At 43.2% G+C, this 19,779-nt stretch overlaps 3 protein-coding genes across 7 annotated transcripts in view; 2 read left to right on the plus strand and 1 right to left on the minus strand.

Moving 5' to 3' along the window:
- The window catches only part of LOC118424548 (beta-1,4 N-acetylgalactosaminyltransferase 1-like), a 12,887-nt gene extending 10,117 nt beyond the window's left edge, over positions 1-2,770 (plus strand). For all 5 annotated transcript variants that reach the window (XM_035833162.1, XM_035833166.1, XM_035833163.1 and 2 more), the window contains 2 exons: positions 776-1,013; positions 1,467-2,770. In XM_035833162.1, coding sequence (XP_035689055.1) covers positions 776-1,013; positions 1,467-1,666 — 438 coding nt within the window. In that variant the 3' untranslated portion in view covers positions 1,667-2,770. The remainder of the gene's footprint in view (positions 1-775; positions 1,014-1,466) is intronic.
- Positions 1-19,779, minus strand: part of LOC118424537 (trichohyalin-like) — a 565,429-nt gene that overhangs the window by 170,062 nt on the left and 375,588 nt on the right. The gene's annotated exons all lie outside the window — the stretch shown is intronic.
- Positions 3,509-13,521, plus strand: LOC118424361. Its single transcript, XM_035832910.1, has 15 exons — positions 3,509-3,628; positions 5,299-5,413; positions 6,217-6,314; positions 6,769-6,966; positions 7,585-7,731; positions 8,136-8,266; positions 8,798-8,921; positions 9,220-9,341; positions 9,752-9,966; positions 10,253-10,255; positions 10,816-11,029; positions 11,362-11,568; positions 11,911-12,073; positions 12,402-12,628; positions 13,068-13,521. Exons 2-15 carry the CDS (start codon positions 5,362-5,364, stop codon positions 13,519-13,521), a joined length of 2,355 nt encoding a protein of 784 aa, XP_035688803.1. The 5' UTR covers positions 3,509-3,628; positions 5,299-5,361.

The following is a 19,779-nucleotide window of genomic DNA, read 5'->3' on the forward strand; positions in this document are numbered from 1 at the left end:
GAGTACTACTTTGGTGTGTTTCAAGAAACTCAATATATTGAGTATTTACCAACTTGATGAAATTATTTACGGATGTTGAAGATATTGTTATTCTGTGTTTTTTTGTGTGTTTGAATATCGAGTGACAGAATGTGAGGCAGAAGATGGTGTAACCGGAGATTGACAGGAAGAGAAGGTTGGCTTGGCCCGGGTCCAAACCTCAAAGTTGGCAGGAAAATGCATAGAAGGGAATCAGTTCACAATATATATATATATATATATATATATATTTTTTTTTTTCTATTTGCTTTTGGACAGACGAGGACGATGTGGCACTGCACTCAAGTTTTTGTAACTTATATTAACAATGCCACATACACGGTACAGACAGAAGGAAAGTCGTGTAAAGTGCCTTTCCCAAGGGCACAACGTCGGGGGCACGGTGGGAATCGAACTCAGGACCCATAGATTCCGAGCCGAAAGCTCTACCAGTTACGCCACGCCCGACACCCGACAAATATTATTGAATAATAAAATTCACAATATTGAATAAAACAGAATATTTACGAGAACGACTCTAAGTATTTAACGGAGGCATTAGATCTTTTCTTGCATTTCCTGTTCAAGTTTCTTCAGTCTTCTTCACGTTTTTCAAGATAAGTAGGGCACGTGACCTCAGGAATATGTGACGTAAGCTCATCAGTCAGTCAAAGTAGTGTTGTCTCATTCATGACTTTGTATTTTGTGTTCTTGACATCACTGGAATACACTTTGTGAATTCCTTTCCCTTCTTTAGGTCGGTGGCGGCGTCTATGAAGAACTCGGCATAAGAAATTCCTGGACACAGAAAATCAGAATCGAAGATGGCGACGAATTGGGAGACTGTATGTTCCAAACCAAAGGATATTACCACAAAGTTGAAGGCTTTCCCGAGTGCGTGGTCGCGGATGTTGTGATCAACTTCTTCCTTGGTGACACGGCCAAAGTCAGAAGTGTTGGATTCGACCCACAGTTTGCTAGAATAGGGCACGAAGGTATAAAGTAGCACTTCATTGCGTACGTACTAACACGCTTTAAGCTCATCGCTTGTAATCAGAACAAAATATCATAATGAAAATATTACGTTGTTTTCTATCTCAAAATGTGGGCTTACCGGGATGGGGACAGGCTAATATTGACTTCCATCAACTTTTGATCCTTTGGTGACGTCAAATATGTGACAAGTCATGTGTTCAGAATGATTTTGGTGCGAGCTTGAGAGGACTGATTTTGGTACTCTCCAAGCTGAGGTTGAATCGCGCAGATATAGTTGTAGTTGGTGGGGTGCCGGCGTCCCCTGGAGAGGGGGGCACTTTAGACGGCGATTTTCACATCATCACTCATATCAGAGGACCTATGGCCTACGCCTGACAAATAGGAAACGTTATTTCGTCAATGGCCTTGTTTGCTTTTCCTAATACCATCATACGGCTGATTTTATTTTCCAGAGTTTTTCCTCGATGGACTTGGGAAGCTACGAGTGGCGTCCTGTTCCCATGTTTCCGTCAGTCACACCAGCAAGATGCCGCTTCCATGGAAGAAGTCCAAACTTGACCTGCAGTACAGGTCATTCCGCGACAAACCCGAATCCTTCAAATACAAACAATTGTTTTACAAGTTCAACCTGAAGTGTATTCATCTGAACTGAGAATTGGCGGCTGGCTATTGTACACTAAATGGCAATGGAAACTTCACGTGCTGCTTGAGTTTGAGTTTATTTTGATCCACAATTAACCTCATCAGAGGCTATTCCTCCTGTGGTCACATGCATATATTTACACGTTAGATACGTACAGTTAAAAACATACAGAGACATACAAAGTGACAGTACATAGCAGATGTAGCATAATTCTTCATAGTCAATATTTACAGTCCGATACTTTCCTGCGAGTGATTTATACTTCTGAGTGAAAAATATGTCATCAGTTGTGAGTGTTGGCACTGTTTGTTTTGGGTTTGTCTTAACTGAAGACTTGAACTCACCATGGTCTGATTATTTTTTGCCATACTTCTCGGTTGGCCTTGGGAGAGTGTTTCCCAAGTCAAAATTTTACCATCTACGTTGTACCAAGCATGAAAAAATAGTTTTCGTTTGATTTATAATGATAATGAAAATAAGTTTATTGCAAGTTCAGACCCGAAGACTAGTTGCAAACGAAGTAAAGAATTGGTATGTATAATTGTATACTTAACAAAGATTTATATATGAATTAAAAGGGAGATAGCATATATTGTAAATCTAGCTCTACTCAAGCTATATGATGGCTTGATGGGTTTGACTTCTTTTCCGTATGTAGTGAGAGATGTATTGTCCAACATTTTCATAGATATTTAAGCCAGAAGATTGCTTTTTGTTTGTTTTATAGAATGCTATTTTTGACATACTGTCTGTGCATGTACAGTTTGATATGAATACTTGTTGACCGCAATGCTTAGAGTCAGAAACAACAGGGTAAATAGAATTGTCATCAAGCAGTAACTACCTCTTAACGGTAAACACACGTATCTGCAAATTTTCGAGGCTATCAGTCCATCTTGTTCACGGAGTGACCTAGTTCTCGCGAGAGTTGTGAGAACTAGGTCGTGACTTGCGTGAAACAACAGGGTAATAAAGTTTGCGAATCCTGATGTGTTTATAATATGTACCTTCTAGTGAAAAACCCAAAATGATTCCCATGTCCGGACCCGCTTTGTCTTTCATTAATCGGACAGTTGATGTGTGCTATTTTGCAATAAAATCTTTTTTATTTGAGGAAGTTTGTAGTCATTTTTTATATTGCAGAATGACTTTTGGTCCCATGTGAAAGAGGTAAGACATTTCGACTGAATCGAGGGCGGTGTCCCTATATCTCATTGCATTGAGGTTGTCATGGATGATGATGAATTAAATGACTTTCCTTTGGCGGTCACTCCGCCCCACACCATGACGCTGCCTCTACCACCAAGCGCTGTTACTCTAATACTGTATGATATCGCTGACTGTTGCACGGATAGAGCCTTGCAACAGTCAGTGTGGCGTTCTGCTGGTTTCCTCCGTGCTTTGATTTGGCCTTCCAACAACCAAAAGGTCAAATACTCTTCTTACATGTGATAGAAATAGACTCAGATGTTCTGTATACTAAACATTACATGGTGATAAAATACGATGGATTGAATTATTGACACCCGCGCCCATGCCAACAAGATGATGCCATGTTTAACGAAAGTAAATAGGAAGGAAAATTCACACCGTCACGCTTTTTGCAGCAGAAACGACGGGAAATATGACCTACCAAAGTTGATATCCCAAAATTTTTGTGCCGAGTTTATCAGTGCAAGATGGCGAGAAAATTAAACTATTCCTCTTAACATGTAAACTGTTCCTCTTAACATGTTAACACAAAGACCCTTCCCCCAAACAGTAATGAAGTCAAGTTAGTTTCGCACGCCAATAATGATTCACAATAGGCCATACCTTAGTACTAGTAGTGACTAGTACTGACTACCCTTCTGGGGTCACACAACCCGTGACCTCTGTATGCAAATTACCTACCCGGAAGTAAAGAGAGGCGAAGGTGTCCAAAACAGATCATGACATGAAAAGAAGAAAAGACCACGTACCTGTCCACAGGTGAGTTATTTTTCTTTTACAGGTGACCTTATAGCTTTTTTTACCGTCCAAGAATGTATGAAATATCATTCTGAAAAATTCAAGTGTGTTTGTTACTGTTTTTTTTCTCATGTGTACGTTTTCGGCCGTTATTTCTTCCATGATAGTAAAAAAAGAGAGAGGTTTACTATAGATAGATACTAGACATAAGATTGGATTGAAGGAAAACAGGAAGGTGATATGCTGAAAATGATGCGTTTGAACTGCCCATGCTTGGTGGTTTATCTGTTTGTTGGCTTACGTTAATTACGTTAAGTCCTCCCCCCCCCCTCCCCCCCCCCCCCACACCTGTCGTAGAGGTAACGTTGTGTGTAATTTCATACCCTTCTCACCGTGTATGCCGTCACATTTGTGACTTGGTTTATCTTAGGTATCTCGGTACGATTCTGATGCCGTATAATTTTTCAAGCTGACTGTGAAAGACTTACCCACTGACAAGGATCTAAGACACCCCTTTCCGTAAAAATACGGCAGAACTTTGCATGTATGCCTAAGAATCCACCCTCAGAATTTGCCATCGTACGAAGATCGTACTTCCGACGTATGTAACGGAACCCTTGGTAGATAGTTCTTGATTCAATGATAATCGTTTTTGTTGGTAGTTTGAAGTCTGGAGTTAGAAGACACAGTGAAACATTTGTGTGGAGCTACTGAGTATAACATGGGCTCAAGCTATCGGTCTCATGGTCTAAATCATTGGATATATCTGAAAGATAAGTTAGCATATCTTACATGAGTAACTGGGGTAAATTCTAGTATATGTTTATATTATGTGATGTTCTATATCAAAGCTGTGACGATGAATGTACATGTATGCCCAACCTGAGCCAGTGTATTGCGTGATCTTGATTGGGTGTGTTGCCTGCGTGTAACTATGTATTTTAGGGTCACTAACCTGGAGTAGTGAGAATCCGGTCTTTCCAGTACTTCATATACAGAGATAAGTTCTCTGTATATGAAGTATAAGTTCAATGTCAGAACGGGAGGTACATTTGTTATACCTATAGCTCGCATGGTATCATGTCTTGTTGATGTCATTTACCCCGTCATTGTCGATTGTCATTGTGATGACATTGTATTTCTTTGTCGATACTTCGAAATGGAAAATTCCTATTGAAACATAAGATGTCAGTGGGGAAAAGAGGGGGGGGGAGCAACAACGGAAAGGACGTCTTATGAAACTGATGCATTGTCAGTTCATCATTTCTATTACCGACGCTGTGTGTTTCTTTAACCTCATTGGTTTTTCAATGTTGCGTTAAGTCATTAGAACTTCTTATCGTCTTTTTTTATCCAGGTTTTGGTAGGATAATGCAATTAGCTCTCTCGTTACAGTTTGACTCTTCACTACTTGTCCTCACAACACGTGACACGATATCGTATAACATTGTTAAAGAAAGGCCGTTCACATCAAAGCTATGCACGTAAAAGGCGTTCCAACACAATAACATACTTTAGTAGTAACAGGGCACCACCAACAAAACGTCAACAATGGAGGCAAGAAACATCTTACGAAGACTACACAAATGATGTTATCAGTCGGTTATGAACTATCCACTAAATTATGCATTAGGGTCGGTCATTTATGAATGATTGATGGTTTTTGTTAATGCCTTCATTTTCTGGTATAGGGCGTGTTGAGACGGACACGCGGCGTTAAAAGCCATACCTGTACAAAACTCTAGATCTGCGATATGTCATCTGGGGACTCTTACATTCATTTACCACAGCAGGTACCTAACACAGGTGGGTCTGGACGTACTTTTATGTTTTTATTGCACGTAAGAAGTCGTTAGTTAGTATGAGCGCTGTTAACTGGAAGGTTCTATTGCTATTCAAGGACAAAACAGCGTGGTGACAATACATGTCAAACATAGAGGGCGATTAGTACATATGACATATGTATTCATTATGTATTCATCGAGGCATGGAAAAGGTATTAGCTCCATAACAACTAGGCAACAAATGTTTTTATAGCAGGCGTGGTTTCCGCATGAAGGGTAAGCAATAATTATAATACTTGTTGGGCTTGTGGAAAATATGAATGCTACTTATAAAGAACACATGATATGAAGCATCTCCGTGCCTTGAGACTTTGTTCCCCATAACTTATGTGTATTACAAACGTGCATGGCATCTTTCTTAGCGCACAATCAGCCCCTGATGTTTTGCTAAGTCGGATTATCCTGCAATTGCATATTTCAGTTTTCAAACATATTATATACAATACAACCATTTGACCCTTACACAATTCCCCTTATATGTATGTAGTCATTTTTCTCATTTAGGGGTGGTTGTCATAAATGATTATAGATTGGTGAAAAATGATTCGGAAGCATACGTTTATAGTTCCGGACCGTGAATTAATCTTATACATACATTAATATTGGCGTATATGGACATTGGAACGAACGAACATCATTCTGCATTCTTAGGCGAATGTCCGTCAGACCGTTGGTATCAGCACAAATGTATTTTCCGACGATCGATGACATATTTTTTTACAACGTGAGACACCTTTTCACCCGTCTTTCACTCTGTTGTTCTAGACCAGGGAACCATGGCAGAAAACTTTAAACCCAAAAAAATCCACATCGGCACAGACTTGATCAAGGCAGCCAAGTATCAACTGGGGTTCCTGAAAGAGGTATGGTCTACCATAGAGGAACTCAACGCTCTTACTGATGTGTGCCTTATTTGTTATTGTAAATTTTGCAACTGTATGCTTTTAGTCATCCAAGATTGCTTGGCGTCTGTCTTAAGTATCAATTATCGCGTTATGCGGATTGTAAGGAAGATGCATGGAGTTGTCTCGTGTATGCATGGAGTTGTATAGATTGACCTACATAGGTAGATATATGAACAAGAGATGATAATAACATTCTGGTACGTTTGACCAATTACTGACGTCACGTATCCGCGGGATCACGTGTTAATAAGATCACGTGTCTGTAACTCTCGCGAGTTTACGTTCTGAAGTAATTGGTCATCATTATTGATCCTGAAGAAGGTGACGTTGGTCGTTGAAAATTTGATCCGTGTATACTTTTGTGTTGGAAGAAAGGTTAGCATTGTACTATGATAATAACATCTGTGTACAGGTTGACCAACACCCGATGCTGTACGAGGGTCTCCATGTCGAGAACGCCATCAGGAGGTACGAGCAGCTGTGGCTGCCGCTGGTGGCTAGGGTCGGCACCAGGGGGATGTCCCCGCCTCTGGATGTCCACTGGGTGTGGCATGTGCACATGCTGGCGCCTCTGCACTATGAGGCAGACTGCAACAGCATTATCGGCAAGGTAACAAACACCCAGCCCCCATCAGGCCTTCCTAAGAATGGGGATCGAAGACTTCGGCAAACAAAATCCGGAAATTGGTCAGGGGAGTCAGTCCACGCTTAGGTTCATGTTCCCCCGCGGTCGGCCAACTCTACTGGTAGCAAAACTCTCCTGGCAAATTATTCCCCCTGTAGTAGCCAGCGTAGTCAGTCTGGTAGAGACTAACAAACACCAGAGCTCGACCTATCCCAGATGCGCTCCATCCCAGAAGCTCTTTTGTGATGGAAGCACATCTGGGATGCAACAAAGCTTCTGCTCTTCTGCCGTCAATAAAAGCCAGCCCCGTTCGAAGTCTGCCATTAGATTTTGGGCCTTCTGGTGACCTTTCTTGGTACTGCAGTAGAATGTCCATTTTTGCATCTTTTGCCGTGGACATGTTTTGGTGGAAAGAAAGAGAGAGACAGAGAGAGAGACAGAGAGAGTCATACATAGCCTACATTTAAGAAATGATATTTTAGATAACAAGTTCCATTAAAACGTAATTCAACTGGATATATTTCAAGTAAATGATTTTTTAGAATTGGATATCATTTGTCAGGAGACTAACTTAAGGCTTTACATATCGTTGTTCCCTTGCAGCTGATAGACCACCACATTCCAGAAAACAAGTCTTCGTTCCAGAAAGGGCTACAGGCAGCGCAGGCGCAGTGGGACAGGGAGTATCCGTCTGAGCCGTTCCACGTCAGTTACATGATATTACAAAAACACATGTTGAAAAATCAAAATGTTCACTAACATTAACACCATTCAGATACACACTCTTCCTTTTTTAGTGCGCAATGGTTTGGTTTGTGAAATCATGACGAAATCTGCATCTGGCAGGTCATGTAGTGCAAAAAAAGGCGTCGTATGCCAAAGACGTGCATATTGTCGTAGCTCCAGACATTTCCGTCGTGTAAATCGAGTCTAAACTTTGTTGTCAAAACCGAGAGTAACTTAGGAGCCCTATTCTGCATAGCTGTATATGTAAATGTTTTAATCTTTACATGTTAGAATTTAGATTATTCACTTGTAGATAGCCCACATACACATACACTTCATGTTAGAATTTGATTTTATTCATTTGTAATTTTAGCCTCATGGACATGAATTTGCAATAAAACATATCATTATTGTTGTGCAATTAACAGGTGGACTTGACCAATCCTCCGCCCAGTAAAGCCGTGCCCACCGCTCCAGACTCCCGGATTTCTTACGACCTCCGCTCAGCCATCTCCCGTCAGAGGGTGTTCTACTACCAGGTGTCGCTTCCACATTTCAGGTGAAACACTACCAGGTGTCGCTTCCACATTTCAGGTGAAACACTACCAGGTGTCGCTACCACATTTCAGGTGAAACACTACCAGGTGTTACTTCCATATTTTAGGTGAAACGCTTTGATGCCCAAAACGTATGGCATTGTTGTTCAAATGATAAGGCTAATGTCAAAGGGGCCCTGCCAGGCAGTTCACTTTTCTTTCAACTTTCGGGCGTGACCCCTACCTGGCCCCTTTGGACACCTTGCGGCTCCTGGGGCACTTTGGGGCCCGACCGGGCCCCAGGTTGAATTTAAATCTGACTTAAAAGGAACCCGGGACCCGGTAGCAAATAGACGCCGTGACCAAAACACCGAGGGGTACCCCCCGTATCCGACAGTTCACCGGGGCAAATTTGTGGCGTCGAAGGCCGGCCGGGGCTACATACCTGACGGGCACATGTGCAATTGGAATGGGACCTAGGTCTCTGTACAGTGCTACAAATCACAGACTAAATGGAGTCGTATTGGTCTAACCGCTGACGTTTCGTTTTGTAGGGATGACGGCTTTCTCGAAGAAGCGGTGTTGAGGTACAAGATGCTGTTGTTTTTGAAGAAGACGCACCCCCAAAAGTTCCTCGTTCCCTGCTACGACATGGATCTCATCTGGCATGCTCACCAGGTTAGGTTTTAGTCGGTATCTCTAATTACCGAAATCAACCGAAAACGACCGAAAACAGCCGAGAAAACAAAATCAGTCGGTCTTTTCGAGTTGGCAGCAAAACAACCATGCCGTACTGTTGTTACGTATTCATCATTTGTGTACGAGACATCTGCTCTTCAATGACTATTTCTTCGGTCTTTGCCAGAATATACAAAACAGAATTGTGCACATTTGCAATAAGCAACAGTCACACAACCGTTATCATTTCCTGTGTGAACCGTTGTGTTAACTGATCTTTTCATGACATTGTTTACAGATCAACCCAGTCATATACAAGTCTGACACTGAGACTCTCCTCGGAAAGACATTCAACCACGATGACTCCGTGAACGACCGCAGCCCCGGGTCCAAGCTTAACTCGTCAGATGAGCAAACTCGGTAATAACCCACGCAATCACGTACTACTGATGTACATATACATGAAGTTCCTTACTGAGTCCTAACTCTGTGAGAAGGGACTCAATCACTTGCTAGTCCCTTACTGACTACAGTCTGCTACTTGCTACTTGCTATTCGAAGGTTATAAAAAACTAAGATATTTCAACCTGCGTTAGATAAACACCTGTTTTCATAACGATCATAGACTGAATGTTGCTCTGTGATAAAACTTAAAACTGAAGGTTGAGGAGAACCACACCTCGAGCATAAACCCACCGAACTTATCAAAGAGTAAGGGCCAAGTCCGGTGTGAGTGGATCAACCCTTACCTCTCAGTCGGTTGGCATCTTGAAAATGTCAATCCTTCCACAAATGTAGTAAATCCCAATGTTATTTCTGTAACTCTCCAGAGCCCTGTGGAAAACGGCATTTGGTAGAGAGTTCCCCGTGAGTGGCGCCATGTTCCGGGGCCCTCCCCCCGGCCGGGATGTCCACAAGATGTCCCGCGAGCTGGTGTTCGCCATCACCGTCAAACGGTGCAGCGTCGTCGTTGAAAAAGCCGAAGTGCACAACGTACCCCCGGACGTGACGAAACCTCTGTGCCTGAAGATCAAGAGCAAGAAAGGTGCGTGTGAGCACGGATAGTAAATCAATAAGGATATGACTAGCCAAGCAATCAACTATATATGTCGATGAAGGTTAGACGTCATCCAGGTAATAAGATACGATACCGTATAAAAGACCAGTTTCTCCCAGATCAATTCAGTGTCACTGACGAAAGATCATCATCATAATGTGAGATCTTCTGACCATTTCCAAAATCATATTCAGTGCAGAAATAAGTCATGATCATTTAATAACATATACATACTTATGTTCACGCCCCCTTTAATATGTTCCTGGACTCACAGATAGTAAGAGTTTTATTTGTCTTCCTTCTCTTCATAATGGCTGATGCATGATGCCCTCAACTCCTTTTGCGAACGGATCGTTCTTAAGGCCTGTGTTTAAAAGAATTAAACAAAATAAACATTCAAGCAAATCATAAATGAATGATAATTTAAAAAAAAAATAATCATGCTTCAATTCCCAGTTGTAAAGATATCTCAGAGAAAGATTGCACCGTTTCTCTCTTTGCTTTTGTGCGCACGTATACAATTTTGCCTATGTGCCTACAAGTGCCTATGCGTATTGCAAATACAGTTAATTGATGTACGATACACTACGATAATCTCCAAGCCGATTCCCAGTGGCATAAGATAGTATCAAGCCGACCATGGAGTATAGCCGGCCAGAGGAGGTCCGCCGCCTCCCGCCTCCAGTGCCCGTCTGACTCCCTTTGGCCGGCTATAATCCTTGGTCAGCTTATATCTTATCTTATAGCACCGTAGAATCTGCTCGGAGATTACACTACGACAGAAATTGTCAGTATGCAATCATAAAACCTCCCTGATGCGGTCTATCCATTATTCAGGTAGTGTAAGCTTGAAGCAGATCCCCTCAGGTGGCCGCCTCACCTGGACGTCCGAGTCACCCAGCGGGCTGAAGACGTTTGACTGGGGGAAGTCTACCCACCTCTGTACCAGGCTGAACAACGCTACAACATTCCAGTGCTTGGCTGGGGAGCCGCTGACTAGACACGACTTTGACCTGCGCGCAACTGTCCATGGGGTTCCCGAATCGGGCACGTGAGTTGTCTCTGGTGTGATTTTAGCTCTCCTCTTGTCTTTGCCACTGTTCATTGCGGAACGCTTCAATTTGCGATACATACTGTAGCATCTACGCAAGGTCAATTCCCCCCCCCCCCCCCCCCCCGGTACTGCAGCAGAACTACCTTTTTGTATCTTTTGACCTGGACATGCTATAGTCCTGATTTTTTGTGGCAGATAGCTTATGATGTAAAGAAGTAGTGGTGTATGTTTGGGCCCCCTAGCAGCTTTCTCTGGAACTCCAGGGGCGATTTTGTCAAAATCTTTCAAGGAGCATAACGGAGCTATTAATTTTCATGTTGTATTTTCAGCCGAATGGACATGAGGAGCGAGCGAACGGACATGCCGATCTCCCTGTCGCTCGGGATCGTACCGAAGGAGTGGGGAGAGGTTCGCCTGACCACGAACTTCGGCACCTGGGCCCGGTCTCCGCTCTCCCCGGAATACCTGTCCACTCTCCCGCCCATGGTGCTGGGGCCGGACGGAGCTGCCTACACGTTTGAAATCGCTACTCACGAGTAAGGAAACAATATTCACTCACGAATCAAACTGATTTTGTATGTCACTAAAACGCTTTTAATGATGTCAAGCCATAAATGCTTTTCTTTTACAGTTTCTTTTTCTCAAACTCTTCACACGTTTCATTCTTATATAATTTTCGTTGAAGAGGTACAGGTTTATCAGGTCGAGAGCAAGTCTCGGACCTAGTCTCGGTCCTAGTCTCGTGTTCTCGCGAGACTAGGTCAGTCCGTGAACAGGATGTACTGCAAGACATCGAAAATTTGGAGGCATGTATCTATTCCTTTAAAAACCGTCACTGTTGAAAGAATATTGTGGTAACTAATATAATTTTTTTCCAGAATTTTAGACGTGATGGGTCGCCTGGCCTTCAGGTGCAGAGTGGTGCACTCCGTGGAGCTGAAAACCGCCGTGGTGCAGGTCATGTACCCCGGGCCTGACAGATGGGAGCTCACTGCAGAGGCGTTCCTCATCCGTAACGATACTGTACCAACTCCAGGACAGGTACGGTATCTTTTCAACGACATATCTTGTTTTCGCTAGGATGTTACGTTCATGTTTGCGCGGTGGCATATACCGTCATGATACATGCATCTTAGGCGAAAACTAGATTAGAAATTGCTTTCAATTTTCATCATCTTTTAGTTGACTAATTGGTGTGGACAACACCGATCGATACGTCGGTGTGATTGAACATGTACAGCCTTTCGGCCGTATTATGCTTTTTCTTTCAATTTGGATCTTAGATGGGCACAAATCTTGCATATTTATGATGATTGAAAGACAGATTGTTCAGAGGTTGAACCACTTTATTCCCCGGCCTCTCCCCTAGCTGCGTGCCCCGGCCGCCGTGCCCACCATGGAGCCTACCGACTGCGCCATGCTGGTCCGGAACGGCCACGACTGGGGCGTGGTCATCGGCAGGTGGGAGAACTTCCGGCGGGGCGTGCCGGGCACACCTGGCGTCAAGGGCGTCAGCGGAACACAGGACACCGCGGCCGTCAAGGGGGTCAAGGGCACCCCGGGGGTGAGGGGCAGGCCTGGTAACCTGGCCATCAGGTGAGCACAATAGATACATTATAGATGCTTTCTCTTTGCGTGAGAGATGAGCTGCAGTTAGCCTGAAATCCGAGCGTAAAATCTGCATCCGCTCTTCTGCTCTTTAAGATTGAACGTTGGACGCACCGGATAGATATAATAGAGCGAGATCACGAGGTGTAATCGGCAGCGCGTCGGGCGCAGGCCCAAGAGGCGCGGCTTTTCGCTAGGGACGTCCCTGACGGTTAGGACGTTGAATGAAGACTGTGCCATAATGATCAACATAATAATCGTGGGCACTAAAGGAAGAAAAGAATGAAAGATACCGTTCACAGGAACCCTCGATAATAATCTTTCACATAAAGTACTATGAAGCTTTCGAGCTCTTTCGTAAAGACGAACAAATCAGACCGGCTATCATGCCTGACCTTTCTTTTTGCATTTCTGTGTCCACCACCAGATTCTACAACTTACAGACCGGTGAGGTAGAGAAAGCCGAGGCCACCCCGGGAAACAACTTCACCATCCGGCTGAGGAACCTGACGGTGGACCTGAGGACGGGCGAGGTGACGATCCCGCCCCAAGTGACTGACGTGGCGGAGGGCGTGGCCACGGCCTTCTCCATCGCGGTCATGTGGGTGCTGTTACAGCCGAGACCGCAAGGAGGCGCTGCAGCTGCCGCACCTGCCATACGGGGGTCTCAGCCAGTCAAGTCTATGGATATGACGTCACTGTTGATGGTGGTCGGTGCAGGGTACTTCCTGAATGCAGTCGCCCATCCGTCCACGGGTAGTGGGGATGTGAGCGGGTGTGGGGGGTGTGGGGGATGCGGGGGATGTGGAGGTTGTGGAGGTTGCGGGGGGTGTGGGGGCTGTGGTGGGGGCTGTGGCGGCTGTGGGGGTTGCGGTGGCTAACTACTTATCAGAAGAAATATATTTGTCATCCAAATCAATTTAACGTCTTCTTAGCACATTAAGATTTAAACTACACTGTTTCAGCGTGATAGAATAGAGTACTATTAATGCTCTCAATAAGATAATAAGCCTGGCATGATTTTTGTTTGTTTTGCTGTTGTGTCCGTTTAACAAAGTATTTATTATGTTTATTATCTGTGAGACATATCTATATTAGATATATGTATGAGAAATGTCACAGTTACTTTACAGAAGTTGTAAAATATCATAGTTTGTCTTTGGTAAATGTTTAGAACTCTACTATTTTATTGAATAAGAAAAGCCGAAGATGCTGTGCCTTACTTCCGAAATTCCAAATGCATACATATATATTTTCCAAAGTCTGATTGTCTTCGAAAAACTTTAAATGAATCTTAGTTTTCATGCTAACCAAGCGGCGAAATAGCAACATGTTTAAACATATTATGGAGACATTTGATATATTACACATATCAAATATACAATTCATCAGCACAGATTGTCATTCCATATTCTTATGTATTTGCAGTGTATATACTGTATATTAACATAGACGTCTGTTACGTTTTATGTGTGTATTGATGTTTGGCATATATACATACAAGTTTACACTTACAAACATATTTTAGGTTACCTTGTTGTCACAATGTTCTTATAATATCCATTATTTTCTATCAAAATTAAATGCCCCTGTGGAAAGTCAAATTTCATCCTTATTAAATTTCAAAGTTAAACGACAAAATGTAATTTTGAGATCAGCTGATATCAATTTGCTGTTAGATTTAAATAGGATGCTGAAATGAAATATTTTACCTTTGTTCTGGCAGTGTCAAGGGTGAAATTCAAGTTCAAATGCTAAGCCTAAGGAGGCAACTTGACTTTATCGTCCCTCTAACACGATGACATTTTGGTCTGCCACTTCATCAATGTCGGCCACTTGCACAGATTATGTGCTCAGCAATCATTACTAATTAAATCGTCTGTCTTTTTAAGTCTGTTGACAATCGTCCAGTAGTAAAAAGATTAAACTGAATCGAGGCGCCTCGGCTGGCCATGTTAGGACTCAGGAAGCTTTCTAGTAACGTTACTTACACGACTGCAAGAAACGTTTCACTGAGCATATAGAAAACTTCGAAGCCAGCGAAGTTGAGAAATCTTACCTAATCATTTACATTCTTCTTCCTTCTCTCCCCAAAACGACTCAGTGGCCACTATCTATCAATGCTGGTTTCCACTTTGGCTGCGTATCAAGGGCGCCGCAACGCGGATTTCAAAATATAGCACGTTGGTAATATTGCCAATATTATTTTACATATGATATTAAAAAGTGACCTCTAGCAGCCAATAAGATAACTGCTTTAACTCGACAATGACGCCAAGTTGTCTAGGCCATTGGGGATTCAACAGCCATTCATTGTAGGGCTCAGGGTACATACAGGAAACGTACTGTATTGTCATATTCCCGCAGATCATACATTGTTGACAATGATTCGCTGCTATAATCTATTGGACCAATCAGCATAGCGTTACGAAATCGACACCTGTTACTGCACTTATAATTCATTCCGCTGAGAGGCAGTGGCGTCCTTTAACCATTAGGAGCTGAATGAGAAACTCTTTGGAAAAGCTTGGAAATGTTTGCAGGGGCAACTTGGCATGGTCTAAGGATTACTTTATCACATACAAGTGTCCAACTGATGCCGACAATTGGTAAACTCCAGATTCTGTTGATTTGCAGCATCGATCAAGCAAGTTCGAATGGGTAGCCCGAGAACCATCTTCCGTAGTGACCGCAGGCTAAATGCAAGAGAAAGGATTGAGCCAGTGCTAGCGGTAACTACGCAGGATGGTACTCGGGCTATCAAATGGAGACTGTGTCCATGTAACTTTTCACGACACCAAAAGTTTAGGTCACACACAGCTTGCACCTGTATTTCCATCTCTTAGCGTGTTCTGTTGATGGCATATAATCCCGTAATACTTATATATGGCGTGTGACGAATCCATCAATTTTTCTTATGTTTTCACTGAACAAATATCTAATATTCTGAACGCAAATGTCTACAGTTCTACCTACTTCTGTACTGCACATACCAAGGACGTTATACAAAGACGTCTTTGATCTGTGGACGTTATATAAAGACGTCTTTGGTCTGTATATAAAGACACAACTTGTCACAACTATCTCCCTCCTTATGAAAATTGGCTAAAACATATCTAATGCTGTGCGGAATCAAACATTGGTAATGTACTAAATGTACCCTTTACCGTGCACTCTAGTACGAGAAATTACACATTAAAAGAAATATACCATAGGTGTGGTTATTAGGATTCATAATTATTTCATCTCAAGGCCCACACAGTATCATGCAGTTTCCTGAAATACCAGCAAACACTACCATAAAACGGCCTTGACTAAACGTTAGAAAATCGATTTGATTTTAAGATCGGCTACAATTTTTCACGGATGATTTGAGTGGAGATAAAGTTGTGAATCGTTGCTGCCTGAACATCAGATTTTCCTCCCTTAGAATTATTTATTCACGGCGCATCTTCTGTGAAAGAGAACAGGTTTATCACGGGACTTCCCCTTGATTATTGATATTGGATACCCCATAAATACAGGGATCGTTTCAAAGTGTCATAGATACGCAAAAGGAAAATACGTTTGGTTTCGTTGTAGCTTATTACATATTCTATGAAGACCAGAAATACCCCATGGTCTACTATGTACAATAAATAACGTGTCACTACTGTTTGGTGGATGCAATGAACGTCCTTTGTTGGTGAAAGAACATCCGGTGAAAGATTGTCTATGGAATTAAGCTTTATCATTATGCATAATTATAGTTTTATAGCTTGATCAAATTTGCGGCACACAAAAACCGAAGACGTGATCTGTAGCTGCCACACTTCACCGAGGTCAAAGTGCCGATAATATATTACACCATCATGTCCATATTTTCCCTCAGATGTCAGTATAAACACATACTCCGATAGTAAGAACACATATGTAGTCTCCTTGGAGAAACACGGTGTGCCGAAACGTGAGCGTTGAGAGGGTAATGCCGCGAGATCAAAACTAGTAGTCCGTGGCTGATATAAATGGATGCCATTTCCTGCAGGCGCCACTAGCCTTCTCTGTGATACTACGCACCGCTGCACCGGCAGAAAAGCCAATTTCCCCCGCATCCCCGATGTCCGCGTTCGATTTTCTGGTTCAAAACAATGACATTAGTCTGGAAGGACATTTGCATATCGCCGAGCTACGTACACCCCCTCCCCATCGGCCCTGGCCCTATGCCCACGCTCATCACGTGGTCTGATGATCTCTGTCCCAGAGTGTCTTGGGGTACCTGCAGCGGGGAGTCGACAAGGCTTCTGCCTATCGCTTATCTGGAGACGGCCCGGCCGGTCCGTGTGGTGTGGAGGGCCCTGGAGGGTCGATAGATGTGCTGTCGTCTCTTTATTCTCATCAGCGACGACTCCTCTGCACCTAGAACCCACCAGCAAGGTAAGAGCCGTCCTTCTGTTCAACACAACATGGTGCTTCAGTTTCTGCTTTTGCTGGGAATGGCTTTCGCCGGGTATCTGCCAGAGCGCTCGGTGCAAAGCCGGGTCCCTCCATAAGCTTTGATTGATGTAATCACTCGTGCTGTGTACAAAGAGGAAGCTGGAACCTTTGTTGCACGTCGCTCAGTCGAAATGAAGAAAGACAGAAGAGATAGTGTACTGTATAGCGTATTTTGACGCAGTTTTAAAGCACAGAATTACACGGCGTACCTAGTACGTATACCCTAGCAAAGATCTTGATGCAACTAAGTCTCCTTTACCAGATAAAATTCGCAATAAGGTCGCGTAAGACGTGCACAACAATTCATCACAACAGGCATGCAACTCCGCCTGCACGTACAATCACGACGGCGGCGCAGGACAACACAACGTGTATGTATCATGCTTCTTCTTGCGCCAACGTATGATGTCGAATCCTTTCAAATATATTCAGTCTCGCAACGCCACCCCCTCACCGGGACGTAACGCTAACGAGCTCGCTGTAACTCATGTAATGACCCTCATTTTTCACGTCTCGGCATGGACATCATCAATAATGTTGTCCTTTCCCTATACGTGTTAAGTTGTTAAAATCAAGCCGTCAAGGTACGTTTTAAGGTACTGCATCAAATTTTGCCAAACATATGTTAGCATTGCATGATGGTCAAACAGGTGTTTCAGACCGGGCAACATATGATGGCGTGGGCTTCGAACCCCGAACGTTTGCTTCTTTGATGAGATGCAGATCTACACATACAAAACACAGCCCTCGCCGCACAGAGATAAGTCAGAAGAGTCTAGTCCTTTTGTTCATCAGTTATTCTGTACTTTCGTATAACGTCTAAATGCGAGTAGAGTCTACACTCGGCCAGAGACACTGAAAGGGATAATCATACTCTAAGAACAGTAGACTCTAAGGATATATGCTGCACAACAACATCATGCTAGTACCCAGTCAATCTGTAAAAGGAAGCAGGGAAACAGTATTCCTGTCCTACCAAAATATTATTCCGCATGATTTATTGTCAAAGATACTTTGCCCCCCTCCCCATGCGACAATATCCCTGGGCCCCGGAAGGACTCTAAAAAATCAAAGCAATCATAAAATCCAATAACCCTATAAATCATGATTACTACCCTCACTTTTATCATCTACCCGAGCAAGGTGGTGCGTGTTAGGTGAAAATGTTGCTTGAATGTGAGGTGTCTACATGTAGACGGTTACGTCCAAACGCACAGGGAATGTGTTTCCCATCAACCTGTTCGCTGAAAATGTACACAAGGAAACGCCAACAATTTCCTTCACAGCGTTGTTTTTGGAAAATGTAGCTTGAACGATAAGTCTCTACATGTAGACGGTTACGTCCAAACGCACAGGGAACGTGTTTTCCATCAACCTGTTCGCTGAAAATGTACACAAGGAAACGCCAGCAATTTCCTTCACGGAGTTGTTTTGTGAAAATGTTGCTTGGATGTGAAGTCTACATGTAGACGGTTACCTCTAAACGCACAGGGAATGTGTTTCCCATCAACCTGTTCGCTGAAAATGTACACAAGGAAACGCCAACAATTTCCTTCCATCCACTGATAAGGACAAGGCGGGAATGAGCCAGTCTCCGGTTTCAGGTGCCGAAGGCAGAATCCCTTAATTTGTGCCCATGTTATCGTCCCAGCCGAGGCACAGTCTTAGTCTGATAGCGTGGATTTGCACAGTCAGCAAATACAACGTGTAGATGCTAGTGTCCACATAGTCTGTGAAACGCAAACTCTGCTGTCCAGGACTGGCGCTTCTAGGAGGCCGATCGGATGTTGGGCGGGCTGTTATTATAAGCGAGATTTAATCAGGCTAGAGTCCACAGTGTTTAAACTCAAAGATTACAGTGCAACTTGAAACAACGGTTGCTATATGGTCAGCCTGCTTATACAATGCCGTAGGACGAATAAGCTATATAAATGCCTTGAACAAAAAATAGGAACAAAGTCACTGTACATCTAGATATGCGTGGACTTTTCTGTTAGGACGTTTTATCACATTGACATGTCAGTGATATACTATACTATAGATCCACGTGTTATTCTGCAATGGTGATTAAACGTGTATAACTCCGAAAAGATTTATGGACCTATTTTAGGCAAACCCTAAAATCACTTTTGGCGTTCTGAATATCCTGCAGTTCTAAAGATACAATTTACCGGAATTTTATGCTGATAGTCTGAATTGCTTTTTTTGGACCACATCAAATATGTGTAGGTTACTTTCATACATTTTCCCGCAAATTTCAGGACATTTCAGTTTTCTAGACTCCGATCCGACATATCATCTAACAGCATTCATATATCAACAGGCGTTTTCTGAAAGTCATACGCATCATCTAGATAAAGAAAAATCTTTCAGGACGCCGTGCGGGGGTTAATGGCTTGAACTTTGATGTTCACGTTGTGATGCAGTTTGCTAGCCGAACAGAAGCCAATTTCCAGACGGCAATTTGCATAATAGCAGTGATAGACTTTGTCACTAATGCCTGCCATCAAAAGGCAAACAAGACAAAGGTCAAAGAAGATAAAAGGGAGTCAAAATCGCAGCGAGTGAAATAGAACCGTTGTGCCATCATAAAATCAGCCAGACTCATAGAGCCATACCCACCCACCCCCCCCCCCCCCCCCAACAAGTCTTTCCACGCAGCAACG

This window comes from Branchiostoma floridae, chromosome 10, assembly GCF_000003815.2.
Source record: "Branchiostoma floridae strain S238N-H82 chromosome 10, Bfl_VNyyK, whole genome shotgun sequence".
Classification (NCBI taxonomy): Eukaryota; Metazoa; Chordata; class Leptocardii; order Amphioxiformes; family Branchiostomatidae; genus Branchiostoma; species Branchiostoma floridae.

Excerpts from the sequence above, each read along its gene's own strand:
- LOC118424361 (XM_035832910.1), top strand. The coding sequence starts at position 5,362 with ATGTCATCTGGGGACTCTTACATTCATTTACCACAGCAGGTACCTAAC. Across the intron at positions 5,414-6,216 it reads ACAGCAGGTACCTAACACAG|ACCAGGGAACCATGGCAGAA; the intron begins GTGGGTCTGGAC and ends CTGTTGTTCTAG. Across the intron at positions 6,967-7,584 it reads GCAACAGCATTATCGGCAAG|CTGATAGACCACCACATTCC; the intron begins GTAACAAACACC and ends GTTCCCTTGCAG.